We start from the raw sequence: 19,840 nt of genomic DNA, 5'->3' as shown, positions 1-19,840 counted from the left end.
GAATCGAAAATAAACAGGAGAACTGGATATTAAGAAAAAACAACTTACGCGCTCTTGTTGTTCTCACAGAGTGACTGCTTGTCCTATTTAAAAGAATGTTGTGGTCAATTGTGTCAAATGCAGCACTAAGATCAAGTAACACTAATAGAGAGATACAACCACGATCGGATGATAAGAGCAAACCATTTGTGACTCTGATGAGAGCTGTCTCAGTACTATGGTACGGTCTAAATCCGGACTGAAAATCCTTGCAGATATCATTTCTTTCTAGAAAGGAACACATTTGTGAGTATACTGCTTTTTCCAGTATCTTTGACAGAAAAGGCAGATTCGAGATCGGCCTGTAATTGACAAATTTTGTATGATCAAGTTGCGGTTTTTTAACAAGCGGTTTTATCATAGCCAGCTTAAAGGTTTTTGGTACGTATCCTAGAGACAAAGACGAATTAATGATATTAAGAAGAGGAAGCATCTCTTTCCAGACTGATCTCATGAAATGGCGTATGTATGACACGCCAATTCGTATTTCCATTTTTGGCGTGCTATCAACACGCATAATCGGTTTTCAGCGTGTTTATCAAAGCCTTGACTTAACGTTACATTTCTTTCTTTCTTTCTTTCTTTCTTTATTGTATTTATATAGCACAATTTATTGCAACTACAGTTGCACCAATGTGCTTTCCAGCAATAGCAAATAAAAACATAAAAAGTAAAATACATAGACATCACACATACATATACAACATAGGACAACAACAGAGGATTTAGTCTCAACGCCCAGAGGGATTAAACGCCTGAGTTAATAGGTGGGTTTTCGGTAATGATTTAAAACTGGAAATAGTCTGAGCCAATCTAATGTGAACTGGTAACAGATTCCAAAGTTTCGGGGCAGCGATCGAGAAAGCACGATCCCCCCTATGTTTAAATCTGGATCTAGGGATCGTTAAAAGTGACTGATCAGAGGACCGTAGGGATCTATTTGATGAATAACGTTTCACTAAAGGATCAAAGTATGCGGGTGCCATACCATTTAAGGATTTAAAAACAAACATTAAAAGTTTATATTCTATACGGAAACGGATCGGCAACCATTGGAGAGAGTACAAAATTGGAGTAATGTGCTCACGCTTTTTTGTACCTGTCAGTATCCTAGCGGCCGCATTTTGGACTGTCTGCAAACGCGCCAACGCTGTCTGGCTAACTCCTGTGTAGAGGGTGTTACAGTAATCGAGTCGTGAAAAAATAAAAGCATGAATCACTTTCTCAAGGTCATTAAAAGAAAGCATGCTCTTTACCTTGGATAGAAGTCTAAGATTAAAAAAGCAAGATTTAACTACATTATTTATTTGCTTATCGAATTTGAGGTCTATATACTGTATTACTGTATATATAAATATATGACCTACCCCAACCCCGTCCCTAAACCTACCCGTCACTGGGGTTAATACCATTTATGAGTCTTCCCCTACCATCCTAGGAAAAAAAATATTGCTCCACAGATGTAAATATACATTTTGCTTCGTTTCGCTCGTACATTTAACAGCGTACACATACACGCGGAATCACTCGGACATTTAACGGCGTACACATACACGCAAAAGATGACGGTTAATTTCGCCGTGGACACACACGCGGATAGCTCAAAATACGTATAGATAACACGCCACTTGACTTGAAAGTGGCGTGTATGTTTACGCAAAGTCATGATGTCATGTTGCTCTTTCAGTAGCTTAGTCGGAATAGGGTCTAACATACAAGTTGTTGATTTAGATGATTTAACGAGTTTGCAAAATTCTTCCTCTCCTATAGCAACAATTGAACCACATTTTTCCTCAGGGAGACTACAATGCACTCCCTGATGCAATACTGTAGTAGACGGTTGCATAGTTATAATTTTGTCCCTGATATTATCAATCTTATAAGTGAAGAAATTCATAAAGTCATCACTGCTGTGTTGCTCCTGGGCTTGAAGCTTTCTTTTTCGTTAGTTTAGCCACTGTTTCAAATAAATACCTAGGATTATGTTTATTTTCTTCTAATAGGGTTGAAAAATAAGCAGATCTAGCAGCTTTTAAGGCCTCTCTGTAAGAAATCGAGCTCTCCTTCCATGAAATCCGAAATACCTCTAGTTTAGTTTTCTTCCAGCTACGCTCCATTTTTCTGGCTGCTCTCTTAAGGGCCCGGGTGTGCTCGCTGTACCATGGCGTTGGACTATTTTCTTTAATCTTCTTTAAGCGCAACGGAGCAACTGCGTCTAAAGGGCTGGAAAAGAGAGAGTTAAAAGTTTCTGTTGCAATATCGAGTTCTTCTAAGCTATCCGGGATGCTGAGATGATGGGGAAGATTATTGATAAAGCAATCTTTAGTGGCAGAAGTAATAGGTCTAACATATTTATAACACGGAGTCGGCTTCGCTGCTTTGGCTAAGTGAAGTTTACATGAGACTAGATAATGATCTGAGATGTCATTGCTCTGCTGCAGAATTTCAACGGCATCAACATCTATTCCATGTGATAGTATTAGATCTAGAGTATGATTACAACAATGAGTAGGTCCCGACACGTGTTGTTTAACTCCAATTGAGTTTACAATGTCTTTAAATGCCAATCCCAATGCATCTTTTTCATTATCTACATGTATGTTAAAATCACCAACAATTAGTACTTTATCTGCAGCCAATACTAGTTCTGATAGAAAGTCCGCAAATTCTTTGATAAAGTCTGTATGGTGCCCTGGTGGCCTGTATACAGTAGCCAGCAGAATTCTCAAATGTGATTTATCATTTACACTATATATTTTTACATTAAGCACCAATACTTCAAAAGAAGTATATTTAAAACTAGATTTCTTAGTGGTTTTGAAGATATTACTGTAAATTACAGCAACACCTCCCCCTTTGCCTTTCAAACTTTCTTGTTTTTAACCGACAATGTGTAACTGCATGTGAAAATGAATACTACAAGATCTACAATACTCAAGCTGTTTATTCCATAGGGTAAAGTCTCAAGGTGTGCCTCCTTTAAAAGTGTCTGGGTGAAATGGCATGCTACTTTTATTTACCCGCCACTGTGGCTGCTAGGTGAAGGGAGTTTACCAGCCACAACACAAAATCACCAGCATTTGGCTGGTGGCTGGTGCTAATTTCCTTCAGCATACCAAGACATTTTGGACAATTTCATGCTCCCAACTTTGTGGGGAGAGTTTGGGGATGGCCCCTTCCTGTTCCGGATGAATTGATGAATTGAAAGATGATGAATTAGAGCGGAGACTGTGAGCCAGGCCTTCTTATCCAACATCCGTGCCTGACCTAACAAATGCGCTTCTAGATGAATGGTCAAATTCCCATAAACACACTCCTAAACCTTGTGCAAAGCCTTCCCAGAAGAGTTGAAGCTGTTATAGCTGCAAAGGGTGGGCCAACTCCATATTAAACCTCATGGATTAAAAATGGGATGTCATTAAAGTTCATGTGCATGTAAACCCAGACGTCCCAAAACCTTTGGGAATATAGTGTACATCCCAACAGGGCAACAAATATTGCAATTACTGTTTCGTGTTGACTTTAAGAAGGCTGTTTTTTATAATAATCATAGTTCATTTTATTGTTGTCATTTTTGTTTGCGTGTTTAAGTTTTTCCACAACCCAAGCGTACCTATAGGACTATAGAACGGTGCATAAAACAAACTCATAAAGACAAAAGTAAATCAGCTCCATATCAGCAGGGGTGTGAAGTGATTACAAAGTGGAGACGGACTTTTGACTTGAGCTCGGCGACTTCTAAGGCCCCCCCCCCCTGCCTCAGGCCCTGGGTACCCTTTATCCCCCCAGTACGACGCCCCTGCATATAGGTGTCCACCTCTGCTTCTGGGTCATCAGCTTGTCATGGCATTGCTGACAGCTTTGGCAGTGGACACCGCTGTCTTATCTCCTTCCGTAGGATCCATTTCCACAGTAGCACATATTTCTATAAGTTTTGATTTTGCTGCGATTTTTCTCCATTTGTGAAAGAGTGTGATGTTTTTGACGAGGGTCCAGAACAGAGATGATCAGGGCTGGTTTGACCACCAACTCATCCGTGTCAACCTTTGGTGAACAATATTCTTCTAATTAATGTTTGTATTAATGTAACAAAACAGGATATTTTAATGAAATGGGTTAATATAACAACACATGCTAGGTATTATACCAATTCTAAGGAATAGTAATAATAATCAACTACCCCCATGTGGCCACTTAAGGACTGCTGAATCTTCGCCTTGAACTCTGCCACTCTTTGGCTGTCATCCTCGGCTCTGATCAGGTGTATGTTTAGAAGGTTAAATGTGATGGTGTAAATGTTGGAAATTGACACTTCCTTTTGTATTGACATGATGGTGGTTGCACATTTTAAGGTTTCCAACCCTGGTGCAATCACTACCATTTTTTGCTAGTATTCATCTGAGATCTCGAGGGTTCTGGCTTCTTGCAGCTCTGTTACCGTTCGGTCAGACACAACAAGAAGTCTTCCAAACACCTCACATGCTGAGATTCATCTTGTTTTGCACAATTGAAGGAAATTTTATTTGTTCTTTCTTTGCCTTCAGTGCCTTGCATGTAGGGGTGCTGTGGTTGAAGTGCCTGACAAGCCGCCCAGGTGTAATGATAACACAAGTTCAAGTTTCAAGTTTAATTTATTTATAAAGCACATTTAAAACAACCTTGGGTTGACCAAAGTGCTGTACAAGAAATATATAGGTCCATCCCCAAAATTAAAATAAACATTCACAAGACATTAAAAGCACAAGAGTACAAATAGGTTTTTAAAAGACTTCTAAACTCAGACACTGTGGACGCTGTTTTGATAGATAATGGCAATTTGTTCCATAACCTGAGGCCAGCTACTGCAAAGGCTCTGTTACCCCTGCATTTCAGTCTGGATCTGGGTACTCGTAGTAGGTGATTGGTCTGTGATCTGAGCAATCTGACTGGTTTGTGTTCCGTAACCAACTCAGTAAGGTATTGAGGAGCGAGACAGTTTAACGCTTTATACACAAACAGCTAAATTTTAAATTCAATACGATACTGAACCCTAGTCAACATTGCTCAAATCAGTTTTCTTGGTAGGCCCAAACAGGACAATTTGAGTTTTGTCATCATTCAAATGGAGAAAGTTATTGTTTAGCCATGCTTCCAAATCTTGAAGACAGTCCATCAATTGATTTATGGCAGACCTGTCATTGCGCATAAATGGTTTGTAAAGCTGTGTGTCATCGGCATAGCAGTGATATGAAACACCAAATCTTCTAAATCTAGAACCCATGGGTAACATGTACAGAGAAAACAGTAAAGATGCTAAAGTTTAACCCTGAGGGACACCACATGTAACATACATGTGCTACAGAAGAAGAATGCTTCCCTATATTTATAGACAATTTGAGTAAACTGCAGGATCAGGCGAAGGCTTCTTTGGGATCGGTGACACTGAAGCTAATTTAAAGCGATCTGGAACAGTCCCTGTCAAAAGACAGTTGTTTATTATCATTACTAGATCAGGACCAATGGTTTCAAAAATTTGTTTTACAAATCGTGAGGGCAAAACATTGTGGGGAGAAAAGGTGGCTTTTAATTTTAGAGCGATTTCTTGACATGTCTGTAAAGAGACTAATTCAACATCACTCCATTGAGTAGTGGATAAAATGGGGTCTGGAATAGAATATGCCATTGTAGATAACTGAAAGTTTTCGCATAGTAAAAATGAAACCTTTGGAAATATCTGCATCAGGGGTTTAAAACAGAATCTATCATTGAAAATAAAATTCTAGAACCGTAAGAATTTTTGGCTATAATGTACAATAAATATTTCGCTTTTGCAATCTTGGCAGCCTTTTGAAAATTATGCAAAGAGGCCTTCAGTATTTCATATGATACCTGAAGCCCATCCTTCTTCCACTTTCGTTCACACTGACGACATTGCTGTCTAAGTTCCCGAAAATATCATTGTTTATGTATGGCTGGGATTTGCATTCCCGATTAAAAAGCTTTCAATAACATCTAAAATATTACAACATCTATTATTGAACAGTTGCACTTGACCATCAACACTCAAGTGGTAAAGGAACAGAGTCCAAGGTAAGAGGTTGATATTCCTCCAGATACATATTAGATGAACGCAATGCACAAACGCATTAAAACTGTCATTAACCACCAGCTGAAGTGTATACGCACAACAGGCTATTGAGTCCCATTTCACCCATCCGGGAGAGTTTGCTGCCACAATGTTTGTGAATTATCGTAAACACATGCAGACACTTTCCCAGTTAGTCATCAATTAGTTAAGCTGTAAGGTTGTCAGCTGTGTGTTGCCATTAAACTGGTGTTAACTTGTATCTGTCTTTTTTCGCTTTAGACCTGATGCTGCGGAAAGAGGAGAGTCAAGACCTTAATAATATGAAAGATGAACATCATGATTTCAAGACTGGAGAGAAATCAACAAAGTTGGAAAAGTCTCAGAAGACCAAACCTAACAGTTATTTCCCTTGCCTGGAATGTGGAAAAAGTTTCAGTCAAAAACGAAGCCTTAAATCCCACATGGTAGTTCACACTGGAGAGAAGCCTTTCACATGCCAACAGTGTGGAAAGAGATTCTATCGAAACCGAAACCTGAAATCCCACATGAGAGTTCACACTGGAGAGAAGCCTTTCACCTGCCAACAGTGCGGAAAGAGTTTCAGTCAAAACCGAAACCTGAAATCCCACATGTTAGTTCACACTGGAGAGAAGCCTTTCACATGCCAACAGTGTGGAAAGAGTTTCAGTCAAACCCGAGACCTGAAATCCCACATGTTAGTTCACACTGGAGAGAAGCCTTTCACATGCCAACAGTGTGGAAAGAGTTTCTATCGAAACCGAAACCTGAAATCCCACATGTTAGTTCACACTGGAGAGAAGCCTTTCACATGCCAACAGTGTGGAAAGAGTTTCTATCGAAACCGAAACCTGAAATCCCACATGTTAGTTCACACTGGAGAGAAGCCTTTCACATGCCAACAGTGTGGAAAGAGTTTCAGTCAAACCCGAAACCTTAAATCCCACATGTTAGTTCACACTGGAGAGAAGCCTTTCACATGTCAACAGTGTGGAAAGAGTTTCTATCAAAACCGAAACCTTAAATCCCACATGTTAGTTCACACTGGAGAGAAGCCTTTCACATGCCAACAGTGTGGAAAGAGTTTCACTCAAATACAAAGCCTTAAAGTCCACATGAGAATTCACAATGGAGACAGCCACTACATCTGCCAACATTGTGGAAAGAGTTTCACTCAAAAACAAAACCTTAATGTCCACATGCAAATTCACACTGAAGACGGCCACTACATCTGCCAACATTGTGGAAAGAGTTTCACTCAAAAACGAAACCTGGATGTCCACATTAGAATTCACACAAGAGAGAGTCCTTTTACCTGTCAACAGTGTGGAAAGAGTTTCACGCAAAGACAAAACCGTAAAGCCCACATGAGAATTCACACTGGAGAAAAACCTTATACTTGCTCTCCTTGTGGTCAGAGTTTTGCACATAAACATACCCTTAATACCCACATGAGAGTTCACACTGGAGAGAAGCCTTTCACCTGCCAACAGTGTGGAAAGAGTTTCAATCAAAAACAAAACCTTAATGTCCACATCAGAATTCACACTGGAGACCACCGATTCATCTGTCAACAGTGTGGAAAGAGTTACTCTCAAAAAAACAAACTTAAAGCCCACATGAGAGTTCACACTGGAGAAAAACTTTTCAACAGTTGTAAATCTTAGGTTTCACATTATCATTCACACTGGAGAGAAACTTTACTTTATTTGTCATTGTACACACGATACAACGAAATTGCAGAGCTTCTGCATAAGGTGCATGGTATATAATAAAACAAAAATAAAATAAATAAGGAAATAAAAAATACATAATACAAAGTGATGTATTAAAATGTTTACACATATTGTGCTGGGTAAGAGGTCAGTACATACGAAGTGTTCAGTGCATATGTGTATTCAGTGTAATTATAGCTCAGGGTAAAAAGCTGTCCTTGAGTCTTTTTGTCCTTGACTTAAAGCATCTGTACCGCCTACCAGAGGGACACAGTTTAAACAGATGGGAACTAGTGTGAGAGTGGTCTTTTTCAATGTTCTGGGCTCTGCTGAGGCAGCAGGTGTTGTAAAGGTCCTTCAGGGAGGGTAGAGGGCAACCAATGATCCTCTGCACGGTGTTAATAATCAGCTGTGCTAAACCGTTTATTAGAAGAAAAAAAAACGTTCACATGTGATCAGTGTGGAAGGATTTTCACACGTAAAGTAACCCTTAATTGCCACATGAGGATTCACTCAGGAGAGAACAGTTTTATATGTCATCACTGTGGAAAGAGTTTCAGTCGTAAAAGTTGCCTCAACACTCATATGAGACTACTCTAGAGAGAGTCCTTTCACCTGTCAACAGTGTGGAAAGGGTTTCACGCAAAGAACCACAATGGTTCTTTTAAGGACCACAATGGAAACGAGCCTTTGGGCTTTTTTGTGTGTTTTTTTTTTCCTTTTGAACACTTTGTGTTGATTGTTGTTGTTCAATAAAGTTTTCATTTATCCATGCAAGACAAAACCGTTAAGCCCACATGAAAATTCACACTGGAGAAAAGCCTTATACTTGCTCTCATTGTGGTCAAGAGTTTTGCACATAAAAACACCCTTAATTGCCACATGAGGATTCACTCAGTAGAGAAGCCTTTCATCTGTAAAATTTGTGTGACAAGTTTTTCACAAAAAGGAAATCTTAAGGCTCACACGAGTACAGGTCCTTCTAAAAAAATTAGCATATTGTGATAAAGTTCATTATTTTCCATAATGTAATGATAAAAATTAAACTTTCATATATTTTAGATTCATTGCACACCAACTGAAATATTTCAGGTCTTTTATTGTTTTAATACTGATGATTTTGGCATACAGCTCATGAAAACCCAAAATTCCTGTCTCAAAAAATTAGCATATTTCACCCGACCAATAAAAGAAGTGTTTTTAATACAACAAAAAAAAGTCAACCTTCAAATAATTATGTTCAGTTATGCACTCAATAGTCAATACTTGGTCGGGAATCCTTTTGCAGAAATGACTGCTTCAATGCGGCGTGGCATGGAGGCAATCAGCCTGTGGCACTGCTGAGGTGTTATGGAGGCCCAGGATGCTTCGATAGCGGCCTTAAGCTCATCCAGAGTGATGGGTCTTGCGTCTCTCAACTTTCTCTTCACAATATCCCACAGATTCTCTATGGGGTTCAGGTCAGGAGAGTTGGCAGGCCAATTGAGCACAGTAATACCATGGTCAGTAAACCATTTACCAGTGGTTTTGGCACTGTGAGCAGGTGCCAGGTCGTGCTGAAAAATGAAATCTTCATCTCCATAAAGCTTTTCAGCAGACGGAAGCATGAAGTGCTCCAAAATCTCCTGATAGCTAGCTGCATTGACCCTGCCCTTCATAAAACACAGTGTACCAACACCAGCAGCTGACATGGCACCCCAGACCATCACTGACTGTGGGTACTTGTCACTGGACTTCAGGCATTTTGGCATTTCCTTCTCCCCAGTCTTCCTCCAGACTCTGGTAACCTTGATTTCCGAATGACATGCAAAACTGAGCAACAGTCCAGTGCTGCTTCTCTGTAGCCCAGGTCAGGTGCTTCTGCCGCTGTTTCTGGTTCAAAAGTGGCTTGACCTGGGGAATGCGGCACCTGTAGCCCATTTCCTGCACACGCCTGTGCACGGTGGCTCTGGATGTTTCTACTCCAGACTCAGTCCACTGCTTCCGCAGGTCCCCCAAGGTCTGGAATCGGTCCTTCTCCACAATCTTCCTCAGGGTCCGGTCACCTCTTCTCGTGCAGCGTTTTTTGCCACACTTTTTCCTTCCCACAGACTTCCCACTGAGGTGCCTTGATACAGCACTCTGGGAACAGCCTATTTGTTCAGAAATTTCTTTCTGTCTTACCCTCTTGCTTGAGGGTGTCAATGATGGCCTTCTGGACAGCAGTCAGGTCGGCAGTCTTACCCATGATTGCGGTTTTGAGTAATGAAACAGGCTGGGAGTTTTTAAAAGCCTCAGGAATCTTTTGCAGGTGTTTAGAGTTAATTAGTTGATTTAGATGATTAGGTTAATAGCTCGTTTAGAGACCCTTTTCATGATATGCTAATTTTTTGAGACAGGAATTTTGGGTTTTCATGAGCTGTATGCCAAAATCATCAGTATTAAAACAATAAAAGACCTGAAATATTTCAGTTGGTGTGCAATGAATCTAAAATATATGAAAGTTTAATTTTTATCATTACATTATGGAAAATAATGAACTTTATCACAATATGCTAATTTTTTGAGAAGGACCTGTATTTGCACTGGAGAGAAGCAGTTCACGTATTGAAAATGCTGTCTTACTGTGAAATGGCACTATGTAACTGAATGATTATACATAAAATTACAAAAACCGAATGAAATAATAACATACAGCATTATTTGCTTAATTTTTAGTGAGAGAATGCATTGATAGTGTCTTCAATCTGGACTTGAATATGGCTACTGTTGGGGCTCATCTGGTGACATCTGGAAGTTTGTTAGAGCTGCAGGTGCCTCACCACTGATCCTGACTCACCGCTAATTGCATGATGGGGACTAGTTCCAGATAGCGTTTGCCCATTGCAAAAGGCATTCAGAGAGAAAAGAGATAACAAACGCAATGTTTGGTCAAATCTTGGGGAAGGGATGCAGCCGCCTCTCTAATGCGAACAATGTAGCAGGAAGCCACTGCAATCCACCAACATACCTATCATCACCGTAACCGTGAGCTCCTTGCTATCAAGCTGGCACCAGAAGTGTGGCGCCACTGGCTGGAGGTCCTAGTAGTCGGGGAGCCAAAGTCTCAAAAGCTCAATAAAATGGGTTGAACCTGACATATGGTCTGTCATCCTTTTTATTTGTGTTTTTTCTGTTAACTTTGACCCTAACAACCAATAATTGGAGGGTCTGCTCTGCCAGAAATATCTCAAATTTTTTTTTTGGCCATTTTAGTGTATGCACCCTTTATTTTTTATCAGAAAAATGTGAAAAAAAAATTTTTTTTACTCAAATCCTCAGCGGATTGGGTAGGCTCTCAATAAATGCAGTCCAGATACACAGAACTCATGTGCTGACAACATCCACTGAAAAAATAACTCTTAAAACACATTTCTACATGATTTTGCATCAATTTCATGCAAAAAAAAATTAGGCGTTTTCTCACTTTTTTTTCTCAATATTTTCATCTTTACTTCATTGGCAATCAACTATTCCCCTAAGTTATGACATCAGTCAATATGCCATTCTTTTCACCAAACAGTATACTCATTCCACAGAAAAAAATTATAAAAATCCAACCAAAATCAATGGATCTGTGATGATTTCAACTACTAGTTGGCGATCAACAGGCTTAGAACTTCAATCTAATGTTTGACTACTCTCAAAATTCCGAAAGACATACTGGATATTTAACAGGGTTGTTAATGTCCACATTATTAAACATCATGGCCTAGGCATCTTTTTAATTTAAACATAACTCTGTTCTCCCAATGGAAATGTGTCACACAAGAAATATAATACAGCAAAATGACTTTCATTATTTTATTGCCTCAGATGACAACTATTACAACTTTAACGGAACAAAATAGGATAACATAACTTAATTAACTAGGTGCAGGTCCCTGTGAGGTGGGATAATCAGGAGGGTGGCACACTGCAGATACTGCTCTGGAGACAGACCTTGACCCTCACCACCTGAGGAGACAGCAAACAAGACCGGCAGGGTGGGTTATACAGCAGCGCGATAAAAGATGCACACCCCTTTCTCTCTCTCGTGGCCTACTTACGTGTCCCTGTTTTCAAGCGCAAGTTCAATCCTTGAACATCTGTTGGGGTCCCTGGTGCAGAGACATGCAATGCCACACTTTACATTGGCTCTTGCACAGGACCATCCTCGGGCACACATGCTTTTCTTGCAGCGGCAGTATTTGATGTGTTTGAGTTCAGCAGGTTTTGCCTCTTTCAGCATCATGGTTGCCACCAATTTTCCATTGACAAGTTGTCTCCCAAAATCAGTGGCAGCTGGGTAGGTTGGCTTAACCATGTGTGTCCGCTTACACACAGCCAACTGATGCAGGGCTCGCCGAAGGTGTAATAGGAAGGCATCTTCAGTTGATGGAAGGCAACGCATGTTTCCTTTGATGCTCACAAAGAGATGGGCTCGCAGTGCATCTAGAGTACCACCAAAGTTACTCCTGTCATAGAGTGACACAATGTATCGCCGTGCTGCTGTTATAACTTCTTCCTGAACATCCAGGCTTTCCTCAAGGTCACCATACCTAGACAGCGGTAGAAGGTCTGTCAGGTGTTTAATAGCAGTTTTGTAGGCACGCCTTTTTCCTCTTCTGTACAGATAGCTCACTGTGTCACATCCGGTAAGTATGTAGGTGCTGAGGAGAAGGGATGTAAGATCTGAAGCTGCAACATCATACTTCCCCACCAGAGCTTCTGTGATGCCATGAACAGGTAGGAAGATATCCATCGTCTTCACCCACAGCTCCTGCAGCCCATCCATGTGTGTTATGTAGTACATGCACATCATGATCACATCTGTCAGTCGCAACCACTACAGCCTGTTTGTGGTGCAGAATTTGAACTGAGTATGCAATGTGAGCAAACATCCTGGTATCTGCCTCTTCATGTTTCTCACATCAAAGTTCTGGAAGCTCAACCTGACAATCCGCTGACAAGAGGACAGTGCGACCAGGATCACAAAAGATTCCACCAAGAATAAGTGTGCATCCTGCAGGAAGTGACTTGTTCTGAGCTGCCCATGCTTCCCCCATGTAGTTCAACAGATTAGCTTTATTCAGTGGATTGTGAATGAAGCCTTTCCATTCAGGTATAGGGAGAGTATCATGTGGCTTGTACTCCTTCATTTTGCTGGGGCAGGTCTTCATCCTCTTCTCTCGTTCCTCACCTTTCAGACTTTCAGCAGGGGAGACATCATATCGATCACCAACAAAGTGGATGCAGTCACACTTGTCTGGGAGGATTCCAAGAAGCTGCCTTAGGTACTTTCCTTGCAGTTCATGGAAGGTGCTGCTCCCAAGATGTTGGTAACGTTGAATGAACGCCATGGCATCTACTACCATTACAACAGGCTTGTCAGACGGCGGTAGTTTGTCCACTTCCCCCAATGAGCTGCCAAGAGCTGTCTTGATTGCAGCCAGGTAGTCTGCCTTGTTTCCTTTACGCATTGCGTAACTTTGGTCAAATTTGGGCTACTTTCTCACTGTCTGTTCTTCTTGCTGCAGCCAGTGCCTCCAGTCCTTTTTCACAAGCGCAGATCAAGTCAGCAGATGTGGCTTTGTGGCCTGTTGAAATGTTGATCAGCTCCTGTTCTTCACATGTAAAAGGATTGATCATCTGGCTATTGATGACATCTGTTATTTTCCTTACACCTTATGCCTCCTTTGCACCTTGGCTGTCCTTGTGGTGTTTGGTGTCATCCGCATCCAGGTGTGCCATAGCCTTTGTCTGCTCTGACACAGCTGTCAGAACTGGAAGAGCTTTCAAGTATTTCTGCATGGCTGATGGCTGCTGACTGATGCCAGTGAACAGTTTTGTCTTGGCGTCACGATTTTTCAAGTGCCATGTCTGTCCAGACACCATTGAACCGTCCTTCTGTTTGACGTACAGTGAACTTCCCATCCTTAAATTCCCTATATATGTTTGGAGCTAGTGTAGGCAAGCTTCTCATAGCTTCTAGGTAGTGGGGCAGGCAGGATACGTACTTGTAGTGGCCAGCACCTACAAGGTATGGTAACATCTTTTCCACTTCAGCCAGGTGTTCCTCCCACATACCTGCACGCTCAGCATGGATGAACCGTCTAAGAATCATCACCATATCCATGTACATTAGCCATAGCTTTGTGGTAGGTGAGGTACGTGCTTCATCAAACTCAGCCATCAAACATGACTGCTTTTTCAGTTGGTCAGTTGCATCAGCACACGCAGAAGCTGCCTTCTCTACATGCTCTTCTGACAGGGCATCTAGGAGTAGCTGGACATTGTTGCTAAGCACACACATGTACTCCAAGTCCTTCTCTTCATCGACCAACCATCTGGCAAATGCTTCCCAGTGTAGGGCAAACATGGCTGGATACACCATAGTGTGTGTGTGCAGCATTGCATAGTAGTCTTTCCCACTGATGATTTTGTTTGCTGTTCGACCATGATGTCTTCGATTCCAGTGGACAGCATCAAATGCCCAATGGCTCCAAGGAAATTCTGAGCAATATGGAAGCCACCCATGCGCAAGATAAGTTTGGCATACTTCTCTTTGTTCTTCTTTTGCAGACTCAGAACCACTTCATAGATTGCTTGGTCACATGTGATGATGGCATACTCTTGACCATGTTTTCCCGACACATCCATGCAGTACTGAACAGACTGTTCAACCACATCTGGGTTTGTTGGTGACTTGGGGAAGAAGGGACCATAGCTGATCACAGTTGCAGGGATGGTATCTGGGATTAGAAATGCTTGGAATGAACTCCATGTTGGAGCAGCGCAACTTGGTTTCAGGTCCTCAAATAGTACAGTAGGGCAGCTATGCACCAAATGCCAGAGGATGTTCAGGTGGTCAAGAGGTTCTGCTAGACACAAAGGAAGCTTAGGCTCTGTTTCAACTCCAACCAGTGAGCGACTCTTTTGACGATCTTTTAAACTGAGGTGGCTTTCCTTGGTTTGAAAAGGCTGAGAAGATTCCAGGGCTGGTTGGCGGCTTTTCAGTATAGGTAAACTAACCGTTGGTATGGGGTCTTCATCTGGATTCTTGTACTGGAATATGACGTGTGTTGTTCCATGCAGTGTTCGTCCATCCTTTGTGTACTCTTGGAAGTCAAGGTTATCAAATGCAAACTGTGTGAATCGTCCACCCTTCAGGTTTGTTGGTATGAAGGCACCATCCCTAGTTGTCTGCTCTTCAACTGCCATTGCCATTGTTGTAATATATCTCTGTGCTTCTTTGTAGCTGATGCTGTTCTCAAATCTATTTAGGAGTGACACAGTCGACTTGCTTCTGGTTTCCTTGAGGATGTGCAAAGCTGTCCCAACGTGTTTCGGTGTTGGGATCTTGGCAACTGCTTGGCAGACATCCTGGGCAAGGTTGAGAACTTGTTCTTGCTGCTTAGGACTGACTTTCACCCGGCCGTCCTCACCTAACTCTGGAGATGCATCTGTTATCATCCATGCCAGGTGGTTGTACAGGGTAGAGCTCACTCTTCGGGATGCCTCCAGGTATGATATCTCTAGCTGCAGTGACGGGTCTTCAGTCATACTTCCAGGCATTTGGTGACTTCCACTGGCTTGAGCTGTTCTGGCTTCTCTTCCTTCCTTCATGGCCTGCTTACGTTGATCCTGGAGCTCCTTCTTTATTATTGTGAACTCCAAGGCTTTCCAAGTATTTACGGAATTCATCCCTCAAAGCTGTAACGAAGAATATGGCATTCTCTTTGAAAAGGGGCTCATCTATCCGAGATATGAGTTGGTTCAGTGCAGCATCATATGGAGTGGTGGCAGTACTAGTCTTTTCCTGTGAACGAAGACGCTTTGTCAGGTAGGTGGTCATGCATTCCTTGTGGTACTCATCAATCATATCAGTACACTTGTTTTCATCAGGACCACGAATCGTGTGTAGCATCTCATCTTCAAGTTTGTTTGCTTTTTCCCATACTGCATTCTGTCTGTCATAAGTGGCGATCAAAATGAGGGATCTATTCCCCGCGGTCGTGCGTGCTCTTCCAAAAATGAAGCACTCTTCCCTGTGTTTGATGGGCTGTGGCATTGACATCCGTGTTTTTTTAGTAGGCCTGCTGCTGTCTGACTCAGGATTAAGTTCTGCTTCAAATGAAGTGCCTTCTGGCCTTTCAAATTTTTTTCTCTTCTGGTCAACAGTTTTACGATTTGTGTACTTTGCACGACATTGTGTGTGCCACAAAGGATTCCTCCCCAGAAAGTCACATTGAGGTTTCATCTCATTGTCAAATCTGTATGAGACATCATCCTTTCTGTTGGTTACAGAATATAGGAGGGAAGGGTAGCCTTGATTTGTCAGTTTTTGAAGAGGACCAGCGTCACTGTCTGTTTTCTGACATATTATCAAGGGCGTAGGTTTAGGGGGGGGAGGCTAGGTACTAGTCCCAATCAATATTTTGAGATGACAAATTTGTTCCCACCAATATTTAGCAAGCTCCTTTGAACTGCTATTTTGATATTTGCGCTGCATTTGGATCTTTGCGCTGCTATTTGGATCGATTCCAACGGCCAGGACGACGACAGTACAAGATACGCCGTAATTTGATTGGCGGCGGGGTATCTGACAGGCAGGCAACACGCGCGGGCCGGGACTACTTTTTGTGCTTGCACTCACTGGCAGCGAGCGGGTGGTGTGTGCGCGTGTGTGTGTGTGTGTGCGCGCGTGACGACGCCGACGGTAAGTTACCAGGGCTGTCTCTCTGCCTGCATACAAAGGCCAGAGTAAAACATTTTAATATTTCGTTTGTTTCACCTTTTTGTACTTTGTAGATCAGCTATGTCACCCAAGAAGAAGAAAGGGGACATACGAAGCTTTTTCATAAAGCAGAGTGTAAGTAGGCAAAAATAACTAGCCACACAAATAACTAGCAGTAGTAGACTGACCAGGCTTTCAAATGCAGATTCTACTGTGGAAAATAGTATTAACTGGTGATCCTGGTTACCCAGGATATTGTTACAGTTAAACCTAGCTTCTGCAATCTTTCAAGGTTAGGAGCATAATTAGGGGTGTGCAGCACGGATTCATAGAAGTCGCACTATCATGATAGAATGCTACGTTAGCAAGTCACTGAATGTTAATTAGCCTACTTTAACTTAGAATCTTGCAGTCATAAACAGTGGATCATCTGAGACATTTTTCGTTTCTACATTCTGTTTATGTAATGTATTTGTGAGTGTAGCCTACTTGCTAGACAAATGTGCTGGAAAAACATGTTGGGAATGTTAAAAAGGCAAAAGTTAACACTGTTGGGATTGTTAAAAAGGCAAAAGTTAACACTGTTGGTTATATCATTATTTGATTGATAATATCCAAATAACAATATCTGGTAGGAGGGTTAAACTTGCTAGCCATAGGATATTAGCCACAGAATTTATGTTAAATAAAATGTTTGGTTGTTCAGCATTACACAGTCTCAGGTTTTTATTTTTTGAGAGTGCATTTTTGATATTAAACAGTTATACTAGCTCTTTATTGACTGTATACAGGATGGTGTATCGGGGTCAGGATAGAATATAATGAGATGAAGTAGATTCACTTCTGTATTGTGATATTCTGTATTGCCAGCAGTCTGAAATGACAAAGGAAATTGCCATTAAAGCACTGTTACTTATCTTACAACAAAATAATCTCCGGGGGGGGGTCGTGGGTGGGGGAGTTTGGGTTGGGTTGGGTTGGGGAGGGGGGCGGGGGCGGGGGCGGGGTGGGGGTGGTGGGGGGGGGGGGGGTGTCCCCGGTGTCCCCATAGCTGAGACCAAACCTACGCTCATGCATATTATGCAAGCAGTATAGTTGGTACTGAGCAGCTTTCTCTCCAGCTTCTTGGTTGAGAACTCAGGCTCCATCCTTCATTCTTCTCCAATTCACATCACTCCTCTCCTGTTCTCTCCTCATCTCTCTTATCCTCTCCTGTTCAGTTCACTGCTCTCCACTCCAATTCTCTCCTATTCCATCCACTCCTCTCCACTCTTCTCTCTTGTTCAATCCACTCCTGTACTCTCCACTCTCTAGTCTCCTCTCCAATCTTCTCCGCTACTCTTCTACTCCTACTTCTACTTCTACTTTTCCTCCACAACAAACCCAATAAGATCAGAACCAAATCTGCAAATGGGAAATATTGTGTATTCAGGTGAAAGAAATCTAGATGTGTGACACTACTAGTTAACTAGGTTTTGACAAATCATTCTATATACTGTACAGGTCTTTATACAAAAACAAACTATGAATAATATATAGTATGTTTACATCTTAAAGGGGTCATATAATGCCATTTTTGTACAAGCTAATATGATTCTTTAGGGTCTAAATTAAAAGTTTGTAATATACTTTAATTAAAAATTCTCATTAGTATTGTAAGAAAACACTTATTTTACCTGGTCAAAAACAGCTCTGTTTTCAGTATGCCGTTTCAGTGCATATGACTTTAAATGATAATGAGCTTTGCTCACCCCGCCTCTCTGTTCTGTGCATACACCATTTGTAACACATCAACACAATAACCATAACGCGTTATTCAGTATAAACGTGGGATTATGAATTATATTGAGAACGTCATACATAGAAAACATGCCGTAATGTACCCTGAGTGTAAACCTTAGACGCATTCATTGTGAAGCATGCAGCTAGCGATTTGCAAAGATTAATATATTAATATAAAGTTTAATTAAACGTTACACTCACTTCCGTTCTTCTGGAGATTCAGCAGGAACACGATCTGGTACCGATCCTTTTTTCATGAGCAGCTTCTTAGCAAATCCAGCTTTATACTGATCCTCGTTTATAAATCAGTCTGGTGTGTGAAATGATTCGCGCAGACAGAGCATTGAAGTTGCTCGTGGGGAATATTCCCTTCGAAAACAAACACAGCCACTGTGTCTTCAGCGGTTCGGATTTAGGAACATTAAAATGACTGCTGTGTTCCTTATTACACCCAAGAACAGAACACCACAATCGCTTAGACGCCATTCTGCTCATAGACAGTGCTCCAGCATATCAACAATGACCGCTCCGGTCCACGCAGACTATGATTGACAGCTCCCTCATGAGCGAGGGCGGGTCTGTGTTGAAACGCTCCTGTCAATCAACAATCGTGGGAGGGGCGTGCGAGCTTGTGACGTCAGAGGCTCGAACGGCTTGATTTGAGGCAGGGGAAAACATATAAGGAGATTAAAACAAAACCACTGGATGGATTTTTATCATTATACGATGGTTGTGTACAGACACTGCCAACACACATTTCAGTACAATCAACTTGTAAAAGTGCATATACCATTATGTGACACTTTTAAATAACATTTGTATTGTTCAGTATTGTGTACAGTCTGATATCCAATATAGCTACATTTATTTTTTGTGTGGCCATTCATGCCATAAGCTAACTAGCTACAATTTGTCTAAAGCTGAACGTAACAACTGGCCATGTAGCTAATTGCTAACGGCAGCTAACATTTAGTGCAGCCTTTAGTTATCCTGACTAGCCTTCTATCTGTCTGACATGAAAAACACTTCAAGGTCCACACCAGCCTTCATACAAGTGTATTTCTAATGATTCCTCGCTCCAAACGTATCCCTGTAGCAGTATTTATTCTCATATCTATTTCTTCACCTAGAGTAAAGAAAGTCCAGTTGAAATTTTCGCAATTTCTCAAAATGGACATATAGGACACATGAGCATAAGATTCTGAACATTAAAAAAAAAAGTAAGTCTCTACCCCATTACTGTGAGGCGTTATGGCCGTTTAAAGAAACCACCGAAACGAGCTAAAACGGCTAAAGCTATCTATGTAAACTAGTACCGAATGAATGCTGCTGCTACAGGGATACGTTTGGGAAGAGGAATCATCAGAAATATACTTGTTTGAAGACTGGAATGGTCCTTTCAGTTTCCATTACAATATCCATATTACCATTATTTTCCCAAAACGCTGGGGCAGACCTACCGGTATTCACTAAAGTCGCTGT

At 41.5% G+C, this 19,840-nt stretch overlaps 1 protein-coding gene across 2 annotated transcripts in view; it reads left to right on the top strand.

The window, feature by feature from the left end:
- LOC130102432 (gastrula zinc finger protein XlCGF8.2DB-like) overlaps positions 1 to 19,840 on the top strand; it is a 221,028-nt gene that overhangs the window by 137,717 nt on the left and 63,471 nt on the right. Inside the window, exon 3 of one of the 2 annotated variants that reach the window (XM_056268457.1) lies at positions 6,386 to 7,817. The exons of the other annotated variant lie outside the window; for it this stretch is intronic. Within the exon in view, the coding sequence (XP_056124432.1) occupies positions 6,386 to 7,791 (1,406 nt within the window). The 3' untranslated portion in view covers positions 7,792 to 7,817. Of the gene's footprint in view, positions 1 to 6,385; positions 7,818 to 19,840 lie in introns of those variants that run through there. 2 annotated transcript variants of the gene reach the window in all.

This window comes from Rhinichthys klamathensis, unplaced genomic scaffold, assembly GCF_029890125.1.
Source record: "Rhinichthys klamathensis goyatoka isolate OS25496 unplaced genomic scaffold, OSU_Roscu_1.1 h1tg000272l_1, whole genome shotgun sequence".
Classification (NCBI taxonomy): Eukaryota; Metazoa; Chordata; class Actinopteri; order Cypriniformes; family Leuciscidae; genus Rhinichthys; species Rhinichthys klamathensis.
This window is presented reverse-complemented; position numbering and strand designations above follow the sequence as displayed.